Here is a 12,996-nt window from a genome sequence, read left to right as displayed (position 1 = left end):
TGCACGTTAATAACGAAAGTTACGCCGTTCGAAGATTGTAATATACCCGCGCGATCGAAGCTGTGTTCTATTCTCTTGGATTTTATGAAAATTCCAATTTAATGACGCGTCCTCGCTGATAAAGGAGATCTCTCCCGTTGTAATATCTTGCGCAAGGTTACACAAAGGGAGATTAATAAAACGTGCATAAACAAAGGAACATATAATTATGGAATATGATATGTTTGATTTTCGAAATACATTGCTTTCAGTAAATCTGTCTTTTGAATTGTTATAATCTCGTATCTTTTTTTTTAATGCTTCTTTTTTTTTTCTTTTTTTTCAACAATTGTCATTAAACAAGCAGTCTATAAATCATTAGAGATTATACTGTGCCCTAGCGATATTGAAAAATGAAATTAACTTCGGTGCGTTAATTAAATTCAAAAGAGAAGCGTCGTCGGGGCGGCACCGGTCTCGTAAATCTTGAGAGTCGAGTTCAGTTCCGAAGTTTAATCCTCGAGTTCCGTTAACGGCGTGAAAGTGCGCGCGCGATAAAGCCCGACCTCGCAAAATCGCTTGAAAATTTCCCGAAACTTAATCCTTAGGTTTAACTAGACCGCCGAAAACGACGAGGATCAAATGCTCGCACCTGGGCGCTTCGTTTTCGCGCGCGAACGACTTTTCTTGAAATCGTAAATTCGATTTCTCACCTCGATCGTACTCGTGTCTTAAAATCGTGCCCTCATCGTAAAGATCCTCGAGAAAGTAAAGATCGCCGTTATTCATTTCCAAAGTTTGTTTGTAATTTTAATTGTCCGATATACTTTTTAACCCTAGAATGCGTATTCTAATCAAGAGTCATCAAATATGTTGATAAAAACGTCAACGAATTAAACTACAAATTAATATAACAGATAAAATTACTTTGAAAAATGTATTATATTACATAATAAATTAAAGATCGTACTCATGAATAAAAAATGTACTATCGATAACAATTTTATATGATAGGTGTTATAAATTAAATGCCAAATACTGTTCTAAAAAAGAATGTTACATTTCACGTGAATGAAAAAAAGATGTTAAATATGAATCTAGATTAAAATTTTGCGCCGAGTGAAAATTATAATATGTAAAATTGTATGGTTCTGAAATATACTGTATATCATAATATCGAATTTGAATCATTAAATCTGTCGAGTCCCTGAAGTATTTATATTTCCCGAATTTCTAACTTATCGCGGACCATTGTTACCGCGCGACAAATCCTTTTGAATTACTAAAAGACGATAACAGAGCTTAGCAGATGAAATATTGGAAATTACGAACTAGGCATCTATGGAGCATCTCGAGTATATTACGTCAAGAGCCTGAGGTTTCGCTGTTCTATAACTACCGTTCCTTCGTCTGTTGCAGGAGCTGGAGAGGAGTTACACCCTCTCGACCCCAGGGGGTAGCAGCCCCGTTTGTTGTCCGCCTTGCAGCCCACCGCCCGCGCCAGCCGCATACATATCGAGCGCGCGCGCGTCCTCGCGTAGACTCGGCGCCGGAAGTGGCCTCGGCGGGCCCACATCCCCTGAGAGGGATCCCCTGGGAAGACTGTTAAGGTGAGTCACTCGCTCGATGTTCCCGCCGTCCGCAGTTCTCTCGCTACGAGACGGAATCCTTATTTCTCCGGGGCGAAATCGTCGTTCCCGGTTCCGAGAGAGAGAATCTAATTCCATTAGACGTGTTTTTGCCCGCCGACGCTTACGTTCGCATTGTCCCGAGATGAGATGATGCTCTCGGAGGTGATTTCGCTCGGTACAAATAGATACCGGATAGCGGTACAAGGGGAAACTTTACGTCGAAGTGCTGTGCGTTTTAATTAATCTCGATTTCAATTCAAAATTTAATTTCGGCTCGCCTTGCCGTTCTCTTTTACACGGGCTACATCGCGATTGGTGGATAATTAATTTATCGTTTATCATATAATATTCTCCCGAAATTGTAAATATAATGCATTCCTGTAATTATTCGGTATACGAAGGACTGTGCAAAGAATTTAATGTACTAAAAACATCTGCGCGTCGTACAATTAAAAATATCTTATAAATCGTAAGTTTACTTTGCGTCCACTTTAAACTTCCTCGTGCAAATAATTTAACGCTTCAGCGAAAGCACAGCTCTGCCATTGTAATTTTCATTAGTCTAACATGATTCTAATTATATAGTAATTGCGGTTAATCCAATTTTCTTTGTATCCAGAGTAACTGATATTGCAGTTTAATATTAATATTAGTTAAATCCTGATTCAATTTAATCGACATTAATGAAAGCCGTTTCTAGAGAACACGCGGGATATAAATGTGAAAGCATTCGTGCGAGCGAATTAAATTCGTGACGCTCGGGAATGTTTGTCGAGGCTGCGCGAATGACGCGACAGAGCAACGTGTTACGCGAGATGGATGTCCGGTCTAATGATCTTGATAAAATTAGAGCAGACTTTTAAGACCGATCATTCGAAAGTCGTAAAAGTTCCGCGGGCTTTTCTTTTTCATCCGTCGCCGGGACCGTCCTCCGCCTGATTACTTTCACGGCCCCGCGAACGTAGTACCGACAAGATCCATCAATTCGCATAGCGAGAGGTGTACATGAATTTTCCGCCTAACATCTTGTTCGTATCGCTATTTTGTCGTCCTGGGAAATTTACCGATCACCCCGGTAAATGATGATCGCTCATCGTTGAGTGACGTTAAACTTTTACCATTCCGATCTGCTTTATTCGAGGCCCGTAAAATTTAGTCACGCTTTTTACCCTCCGTGTCATGTCTCTTTTCTTTCAAAAGTGTTGCGCGCGTGTTAAAATGTTTCAATATCGCATTAATAAAAACGACGAGTATTAACGGTACGAGAATATACTGAAATAAATTAAATTTTAACGTACGGCATTAATTCCATAGTTAAACGGGTAAATTGAAGTTTTATGTATCGCCTATATCTTTAGCGGGAGAGGGGGAGCCATAAAAATAACCAAATTAAAATTCCAAAAAGTTACGAAAATGTTCGTACGCTCTGAACAATGCGATATTTTAAATCCCGCGATTATCAGCTCTCATCTATCTCGCTTAGAACATCAAAACTATTTCATCAGTTCCTAGCCGATGTTCCCCGGAATCCGGCGAGCCGTCGCTCTATGACTTCGCTCGAAGAATTTCCGTTCTATATATGGCTCACAGATTGAATAACCCTGCCGAACCCTATCCTTGCAGATTCCTCAAGACCTTCTACAGGGAGTTGGGCACCCGCGACCCACCCCATCTACCACCATGGGCGTCCCCCCTGCCGCTCGGCACCCTCTGCCCAGCGCACTTTCAGCCGCATCTGCAGCTGGTGCACAAGAGCGAGCAGGAGCACCGTCTCGAGAATATTAAGCCCGATCAGATCTTCGCCCCCGTCAGGGTGAGTATAATTAAAATCCAATAATTGCATTATTATTGATGGCTCAAAGCGCAAATATTGCATGCATGCCTAAGGGATTACAATTTAGCAAAGCCTTGAAGGGATGTTTCGTGTAACGATCAAGGGTGAAGTAAATGAGACCGATAGATAGGATATTTAAATCATCGTTACTCATGCTTCCTATATCACCGCAAAGATTCTTTTTAGATATGTAATATTGTAATAATCTTTTCTTTTTAAATATACCTACGTATTTATCATATGCTAGATAGCGGGATAAAGTTCCAGTTTATTTTCACAAAAATTGGTCGCAAACAGATAGATATTCTGGAAACGCGTAAAATTCAGGCCAAAGTGTTGAAAACTACCGCGTTACATCATAAGCGGGGCAATCGATAACCGCGGATCCGCACTGAAAATGTTAAACAAGTTTTCGGTTTACGGGCGCATACGAGTTTTCAGGATTTATCAGACGGCGGTAGGGATCTTTCGTTGGCAGCCGCAAATTTGCATGATATCGACTCCGTAATTGCATGGACGAGCGACAAGTCGAGTCCCGAATGTCCAAAGAAGCAACGGGGGGAGTTTCCTCTTACGACTGTCGAAAGCTCGTTTCATCCCCTCTTTCGTCGACGTTGGTATCGCGCCGAGCAACTTCTTTTAGAAATGTGAAAGCCAAGTTGGTGTCCGTCTAAAGTTCGAGAGCGAAAGCGAGGGAGAGAAAGAGAGAGAAAAAGTTCTGCGAACTTCCTTCTCTTCGCGATTTGCTGTCTCGAGTTCGCGGCAATACGAAGCTGCCTCGACTCTTGCACTCGCATCGGTCTCTCAATGCAGTCTCCCGCGAGTGAAACGCAATGACACTCGAATCGACACGCTTACTTGATTTATAGTCACAGTTGCTTCGTCAGTCAAATAGTTGTTTAGATAAAATTGTAAAATTGTTAAATCAATTATAAAAAATGCAACATTAAACCAGAGCTATATATAATTTAATCATTTTTATATATTTTTTGTTAAGCTAAAAAAATAATTAACGATTCATCAATATTTAATAGTATTTTACAGATAGAAAAATATATTTAAATGCTTGTATTAAAAAAAAAATTTTTCTTTCACGAATCTATTATTAAAAAAATAATCTCAAATTTCCCTAAAATTTTTTGGCGTAAATGTGAAATCTAGACAAATATCATTTAGAAATGAGTTCGTTTGTGCGATTGAATTGCAGAGATAGAGACGGTAAACTTGATGTTCTAAAATTCAAGCGAAGATGTAATAACCAATTCTGACAAATTGTTCAACCCTGTACCCAACTCTGATGTACGCGTGCACGTACATAACACATTGATCACGACGAAATAGTAGCAAGGGGATGAATAGCGGTTTCGAGCTACTTACGCGATTCTCACGTCTCGCGAACGGTCGTTCACGTCCCGGCGATATTATCTCCGTCTCCCTAACTCTCGTTTTTCGGATAAAGGAGGCGAGACACCGACCTGCGTCCTTCTGCATCGCATAACGAAGCATTGTTCTCTCCCTGTACGATAAGCCGATTCGTTAACGTTTCCCCGAACACCGTTGGTGGTGTTCTCTTGTCTTGGACGGAAAAACCAACTACAACGCGACGGTACACCTCATACTGGAACGTGAAAGAGTGAAATTCGTACGTTCCCTTGTTCTTCTTTTTTTGAGATCGCTTACACGAACATAGCAGCAAGTGTCAGTTTAAAATTTGCAAGAAATTACAATTATTTATATCTAGGTATTTATCTATCAAGTATTACGTAACGAATAAATTAATTTTATTATTTTATATGCAAAAGCATATAGCGAAATACCAACAAGAAAACTTTTCAAAGAAATTTTATTGAAATAAAAAATTGATTAAAAACGTCGGCTACATAAAAAAAATGCGAACCTACTACCGTCGATGCTGCAATCTTCTCCTAAGAAACCTGTGCCTTTCATTCGTTATTTTCGATATACTATATTGCGACTACGTAATGTAAAGAGCCACAAAATGCAGACAATGCGCTACGTCGCCCGGAAACGCTCGCATCGAAAAATGAGCCTCGTAACCGTCGGGACACACATAGAACTCGTAGGATAGGAAAGAAGAGAGGTGCAGGCGCACAAACCGAGCTTGGGAAACCACATACGCGCACCAGCAACTCGGAAATAAATCTGCGTCATAAAACCGATGTGCTTGCGCCGCGAAAAAAAGACGAGTACAGAGACCTTCTCGAATCGCTCTTAGAACCGCCAAATGCTTTCGTCGCGTTTTTATACGTCCGAAATTAAAGAGCCAACGTGAAGAAAGAGTATGAACGGAGAGACGAGTTTAAAAATAACTTTTATTATTGTCTTATATATCATAAAAAAGCCGTATTATCAAATCGAATCGAATTTATTGTTGCCGCTTCTCCGCGATGCTAATTCATTTTCTCGTTTGGCTTACCTTGTGCCGCGAGAGTAAATATCAGTCGAATTTTCATTATTCCGTTAATTTTTATTGTTTTTATTATTTTACAGTTTTTAATAATAATAATTTTTTTGGCATGTAAAACGTTTTGTCCCATAATAATTTTTAATTAATGCATATTCAAGTTTAACTAAATATTTAATAATTTATTTTGAACAATATTGCTTTTTTATTTTTTATAAATATTGAATGTGGTTTGTCCGTTCCGGAAAAAATCTCCCAATTTGTCAAAGTATTTGCGAATAAAACCGATGAAGAATCAGTGTATATTGCGAGCAAACCAACACAAGCCATTCCCTGAGAACCGGACACAACTCGCGGTAAATCCTGTTGACGTTCACCAGGTTGCCAGAATCAAAATATCGAGGTCGATACGTGAAAAAAAAAAAAAACGACCGATTAAGACTCTCGAATCGAGCATCGATGTTTTCAATAAAAATATGGAAAATCGACGTAGCGTCAACTCTTGCTCTTTGTTTTTTTCCTTCCGCAAAAAAAAAACGCAATTGCCTCAGTTTTCAATTTATAAAAAATTATGGCGACCACTTCACGCGACGGTGGTGGATTATTTTTATTATCCGCTATACAAATTTGCATGCAATGGAGGGATCGAGTAACGCTGTTCACTAATGGCCGTTGCGCTCGAAAATTCACTTCTTTATGTAATAGTGGACATGCGCTATAAACATTATACTCCGCTGGAATATAAACTGCGATAAACGTTATCAAAAATGGGAGAAGAAACCGACCAATTCTAATAAATTAAGTGGTCGTGGAATATGAATAATTGAGATCAGTAATGAGGCGCCGCGATATTAAAGTAGCGAACGGAAACGCGCTGAAGTGTATCACTCTCGTAAATTTTCCGCGGTCAAGTAAAAAATGCAAAGAGATTTTCATCGGCAGCATCGATGTTGCGGGGAAAAGCCACTAGGTCTGCTATTTTATTATTTCATTGTAGAGATTTTTCCGCGGAGAAATACGCAGACTGATATGCACCGCGCGTATTTGCGCATTCCGTCAGTTTACGCGATCGGATCGATGATAGATCGACCCGAGGCTGAGAGGACAACGCACGGCGGTGGATCGATCGACATCCAATCGTTGCCTGCCGTTTCTAATATATACGGAGGCGTATATCTGCAATAGGCTACACGGCACGATTCCGCGGCGGACTTTTCTCATCGCGTTTCTTTCCACGATATGCTCGCAGAGAGACACATCGCTAGGCGGAAAGGCAAAAGAAGGCGAAACGTCCCCATCGTTTCCCGTATCGCTGTCTCCTTAAATTTTCCGCTGCGAGATGAAGCGCGATATTTCTCGAGGTGTCGCATGAATATGAACGGGCGCGCGACGCCGATCCTTTTGCCGAGATTTGTGGACGCGCCGCTATCGTTTTCAATCGTTTCATCTCTCCGCGGGAATAGGTCGCGGCGTCTAATTGGATTGCCGGCAGAAATAATTGGCACTGACGTGCGTCGCGTCAGGTATTTGTTGTGGCATATCGTGGTGATATTAACGATCGTGCGATAATTATGCAATGCAACAATTTGATGACTTTACTAGAATTCTAAAATATGTAGTAATTAAAAATTGATAGTTACATCCCCGTGGCAATTTAAATTTAGTTCTCTCTCATTTTTTTTTAAATTCGACGAAGCGAAAATGACTTATGTAAAAATTCAAAGAAAATATATGGCGGTTGTTCCGCACGAAAAGTGTCTCTGTATTATCACCCACCGGAAAATCGACTATTTCGTCAAATCGTATTTAAATAATCCACTTTTCGTCTCTTTACGTAATATAATAACGAATGCCGCTCGCCTCCGACGCGCTTTTCCGTCCCGGTTTATCGAAGAATATTTACGGGCGCGCGGATTTTCTAATCTCCTCGGAAACGGAGGATTTATCGTTCTGTATTCTTGCAACGTGACCGTTCCCGCTCTTTACGCCCATCGTTCTCGCGGAATATTCTTCTCGCTTGCCAGCATTCGAGACTGGAAGCGAGCGGAACAAATGCAACCCTACCGAAGGATTGATAGGTAGATCCCGCGTGACGCAGGAATTATTCTGCGGCGGATTATCCGGTAACGAGCTTACGATCCTTCATGCATCCACGTTGTTGCATTATCTCGTCAAAAACTCGCGTCATGCTATCGACGTTTCGTTAATCCCCATCGGTTAACGTTCAAATCAATTAATTTCAATCGAACGTCAGTCCAATTTGCGTTTCTTAACTAGAAATATTGCTCGATAATATATTAATCTATTAACGTTGCGTCGTATCGTGTATATCTCAAATCCTTCAATAATTTCTCAAACATTATCACCCGTAAAAGAGCCGATCTGACATATCTCGAAAGCTTGACATACCTTACTGACGTTTCTAATAAATTTCATTTTTATATTTGATATTAAAGCGCAACAAATTAATGCGCGGGCAAGTGAAAATGGACAAGGTCCTTTCACATAACTATCTCGCGGCAAGTAAGAAAATTAAATTAAACGCCGATCAAATTTTTGAGCGTATAAAAATATTTGAATTAATCGGGGAATCAAAATCGAAACGATAAGCTGATAATATTTGGGCGAAATACGTGCATATTCAAGCGGCGGCGTGCAAAATATAGGCGTGTCGGCATTGATGCGCTTTATGTGATAAAAGTTATATCAAATATACATTTTATTTGAAAATTGCTCGGGGTAACACGCGATGAATGGACTTGTATCGCGCTCTTTTTCATCCGCGGCGTCCCAATAACCGGATGCTGCAATCACGCAGTGTATAATGGGCGGCGCTGTTATCCGTCGGCCGACAGATTGTGTACGCCGACGACCGGATCGATTATTGCTGACAGAGTGAATGACCGGCAAACGCCGCGTGCACCGCGTACTACGGATTACGGATCTCGATTACGGAAATCGCGATACTGCTTGCCGATATCGATCGGATTTACCATCACCGTCGATACCACGGGGCCCTAACCGCCGCTTAACAGGGTCGACCTCGGTGCTGCTCATCGCGAAACAGACCGGGCTTAATCGCCCGTTCCCGCTAATCGTTTGCATAATGCTGTAACTGCAATGTCACGTGATACTTTTTGCTTCCAACATTACGCCAATACACTGTCAGGGATTGCCCTAGATTAGCGGTAACTGAGCAGATAACATCACTCTGCGCGATATTTGTTGACGGACCGCGTCGGAACGCTATCGATATTTCACGAGGACTACGAATCGTCAGAAATAAAAATTTCTTTTCTAAGGATACGAATTCCAATTTAACATTAAAATGTTATTTTAGTTGAATAAAATTTTGTTTTAAGAGAATTTTAATCCCGAGGCTTAATGAAGAACGTTTGAAACTTGAGAGTTTGAAAAATTCGCGGTTTCGCAAACAGAGGAAAGGCGTATCGATTCTCGTGGGGAAACATTTCGCTATAATGTCGGGTACAAGATTACAGAACGTAGTATCGAATGCCCCACGTGTAACAGGCAATAAGGTGTCCGAAGTGTTTCCAAGTCCCAGACGACGGCTGATCGAAGAGGATTAGCGGTTCGTGGGGAAGGTTTTAGGTTCTAATTGGCTGACCGGAAACCGAGATCTGGAAATCGACAAGTATCCGAGAAGCTGGTCACGAAGTGACTAAACTTTTTTTCCCCTTATCCTCTCGTGCCGTCGGTTTTACAAGGAATTTTCTCTACGTGAAGAAACAATTTATAACTCGTCGCATTAACTTTTTTTTATTCATTCTTTCCATCGGGTGGCCCACGTTAGTGACGCTCGTCACAAGTTTGTTTTAGTTTGCGCGTTAATTTGCAACATTTTTTATTTTACTGTTACATTTCTGACGCTGCGTAATATATTTTTGTTCTCGCGTTTTGTTATGTAAAATTTAAATTAAAGCAACATGCATAATATTACGTGTCCGCCCTTTTCCAATTCGCTGTGTGAAATACTTTAAATTATTTTATTATATTTGTTATAATTTTCATTTTTGTTAAAAAATTTTAATAGCTCCGGTTTTATTTGTATTTTATTTGATTATAATTATCTTGTTTGTAAATAATGTTTTGCGAGTAGTTTTGCAATTATCATGCATTTTCCACGTCAATCATACTTTAATAATCATACTTTAATAATCGTAATAATCGTGATAAGATAAGAGCCATCGACATGAACAACAGATTTGTCTTTCCAGTTTTTAATATTATTTGTCGCTCAAGCGAAACGAATTGTGATTTCCAGCTGAGCGACGGAACCGTGTCGGAGGCACCACGGCGCGTCGCCGTCGAGGGTGGTCCCGGAAGCGGTCGAACCACTCTTTGTCTTCGACTACTGCATCAGTGGGCGAGTCAGAGCGATGGTCCTGCTCTGGCGTTTATCGTGCCGTTGCGAGAGCTCCGCGGTAGCCCTGTCTTAAATTATCTGGCGCGAGAATTGTTCCCGAGAACGGCCGCGCTGGGCGACGCGGTTACCCAGGTATGGCGCACCTTGCACCTGATGGAAGATCGCGTGCTTTTCGTCCTGGATGGCTACGACGAGTGCGTAGGCGGTCGGGCGTCGCTCGGTGACGCGGCCGACTTACTGGAGGGACGGCTATTTCCGGATGCCAGGATCCTAGTCACGTGCTCGCCTAGCAATTCCTCTGCTCTAGCACCTCTGGTCCAACGTAGAATCCACTTGGCTGGCCTCGAGTGGCCGCACGTCGAACGGCTTTGCGTAGCTTATTTTATTCACAATGATATCGCCGAGAAAGCCTGCGAATTCCTCGAGGCACTCAACGTACAACCTCAATCCGTCAGACAACTCGGCCAGCATCCACTTGGCTGGATTATGCTCTGCTGTTTATATCAGGTAAGATCTGTCGCTTATATTTTTTTATCGACGATAGATTTTTAATTTTTAAAACAGAGTTATGTTTTTTTTTTTAACGGAACTCGCATACGTTTAATTAATTACGATTTTTTTCGTATATTTTAGAGATTTTAATAACGCACGGAATAATAAACCGTGAAAAATTCAACAAATTATTTTGATTCACGGGGACGATTTTTTTTTTGTCAGGATTATGGGAGTTTGCCGACCGAGACGAGTGCCCTCGTACAGGCAGCAGTGAAGTGCATCGTGAAGAGAAGCTTAGACCCGCCAATTCCCTATAACGAGGAGATCCCGGGCCATTGTAGAAAGCGTCTCGAAGACTTCGGCAAGGTGTCCCTGGCCGCCCTAAGGGAGGGCAGATGCTGTTACACGGAGGCCGAGCTAAGGGCACGAGGTGGCGGCATCGAGGTTACTCGACTTGGCTTTCTTACGAGGGGACTGACCTTCGGTCAGAGACGTAAGCCGGATCTTTACACGCCCATTCACATGGCAGTGGCGGAGTTCCTAGCGGCCTATTACCTCACTTCGGTCGCGCAATACGCTAACATTCTACGCCGCGAACTAGAGGGTCTACCTTCGGGCATTATCGGTCATTTGGCCGGTCTTTTAGGCCCGAAGACACATCTGATTCTGAATCAATTATGTCCACTTGAAGTGCCACCCAGAGCCGTGTTTTCGTTGCTGAAAGCGGCCGGCGCGTCCGATGGCAACATTTCAGCGGTCTGCCGACTGGTCGGCGCGGGTCCCGGATTCGGGCCCGCGCCCAACGAGCGACCTCCGGCCCCGTTGGTGCATACGTCTCCTCTCGAGCTAGAGGGATGGGCCAGGATCCTCGAGAGTCCCGCTTGCACGCTCGAAGCGCTCGAGGTGGTGTTCCAACTGGAGCGTGGCTCGGATCCAAGACATTTGGACGATTTCTTCGACGCGCTCGCCGGCAACGAGAGCGTCAAACTCGTTAGGATCACGTCCTTGCTAGGACAGGAATTCCCGGCGGACGAGGCGCAGCGACTGGCCGGACACCTCAAGAGCGTGCTCGGTAAAAAGAAGCTCAACGACTTCGAGCTTGTCATCACTTGTCTCGAGGAAGCCGCCCATGATAGGTGAGTTTCGCAGATATATCCACTCGGCGGGGTAAACTCCAAATCGTTTTTCAAGTTGTCGCGAACTCCCCGAGGATAGTAACTTTCGAACAATTCGCGAGATTGCTAGCTAAGTGTGTTTCAGGAGAATAAACTATGTATAACGCGCCGGGCAGGTTTACCGTTACGTAATTGAGTTACCGAGATTGATACACAGAGAAGTTCATATTTTTGTCTTAACAGTTTCCGACTTGATCGTTTAATCGTTCTCACATTTGCTTCATTGTTTTTATTTTTTTATTACTAATTTTCTTGCGTTCCATTGTTCCTTTCTACTTATCTTAATTAATGCTCTTTTATCTTATCACGATTAAGTTTTCACTTAAAATTTGCGCGCTATTGTTCCGTGGAATTTCTCAATTAACAATGGGTCATAACGACAATTTTCCGCGTCGAAACGTACTGGACCACTATACTGGACGACTCGTCCGATCGATCCACTCGCGTGACTCAATAGCTCGAAGGATAAAGAACCTAGTGAATGTGTCGGCATTATTGCACCTCGAGGACGCTCGATAGAGCGCCGTCGATAGCTTCAACGGCGACGAAGAGTTATTACAGAAAGCCTGCTTGTCCGCTCGATTGTATATGAGGTTCGCCAGGACAACAGCCAATGAGAATATTTGCTCTTTTATACCGCGAAAGAAGCGCGAAAGACGAGAGAGCGGATCTATATTTAGATTTCTACGTTAAAAGATATAAAAGCAAAAGAAGGAAAACGAGAAAAGAACGATATTAATAAAAGCGTTTTAATTTTCGTGTAGAAACGGACATTTATATCGAGTTTTTATATCGTCGGTTGTAAAAAAAAGAAAAAAACATTCTTGGTGAATTTAGAAAATAATAATGAGTTATTAATGATAAATATTTCGAGATGCAAAATTAGTTTTGAGTATATAATATGTCATAGAATAATTAATATTTTTGTTTCTGCAGCAGCTATAAACATTTTAAAACGTTAGTCGTCGCCGCGATGCGCTCGCGGACGTAATATAAATCATCAGGATTTATCGTTAAGCTCGGCGACCATCCCCGAAAATTTTCATCCGGCTCGCGCGATTCCCAGGAGA

The 12,996-nt window shown here is 42.0% G+C and overlaps 1 protein-coding gene across 1 annotated transcript in view; it reads left to right on the top strand.

Annotated features, from left to right (window-relative positions):
* The first annotated feature begins 1,288 nt into the window (after nt 1–1,288).
* The window catches only part of LOC139112357 (uncharacterized), a 59,270-nt gene continuing 47,562 nt past the window's right edge, over nt 1,289–12,996 (top strand). The window contains exons 1-5 of the mRNA XM_070673330.1: nt 1,289–1,357; nt 1,399–1,589; nt 3,234–3,423; nt 10,155–10,763; nt 10,974–11,887. Of these exons, the coding sequence (XP_070529431.1) occupies nt 1,289–1,357; nt 1,399–1,589; nt 3,234–3,423; nt 10,155–10,763; nt 10,974–11,887 (1,973 nt within the window). The remainder of the gene's footprint in view (nt 1,358–1,398; nt 1,590–3,233; nt 3,424–10,154; nt 10,764–10,973; nt 11,888–12,996) is intronic.

The sequence above is a fragment of the Cardiocondyla obscurior genome, linkage group LG28 (genome assembly GCF_019399895.1).
Source record: "Cardiocondyla obscurior isolate alpha-2009 linkage group LG28, Cobs3.1, whole genome shotgun sequence".
Taxonomy (NCBI): Eukaryota; Metazoa; Arthropoda; class Insecta; order Hymenoptera; family Formicidae; genus Cardiocondyla; species Cardiocondyla obscurior.
The sequence above is the reverse complement of the archived record's forward strand: the minus strand, read 5'-3'. Positions and strand labels throughout refer to the sequence as shown.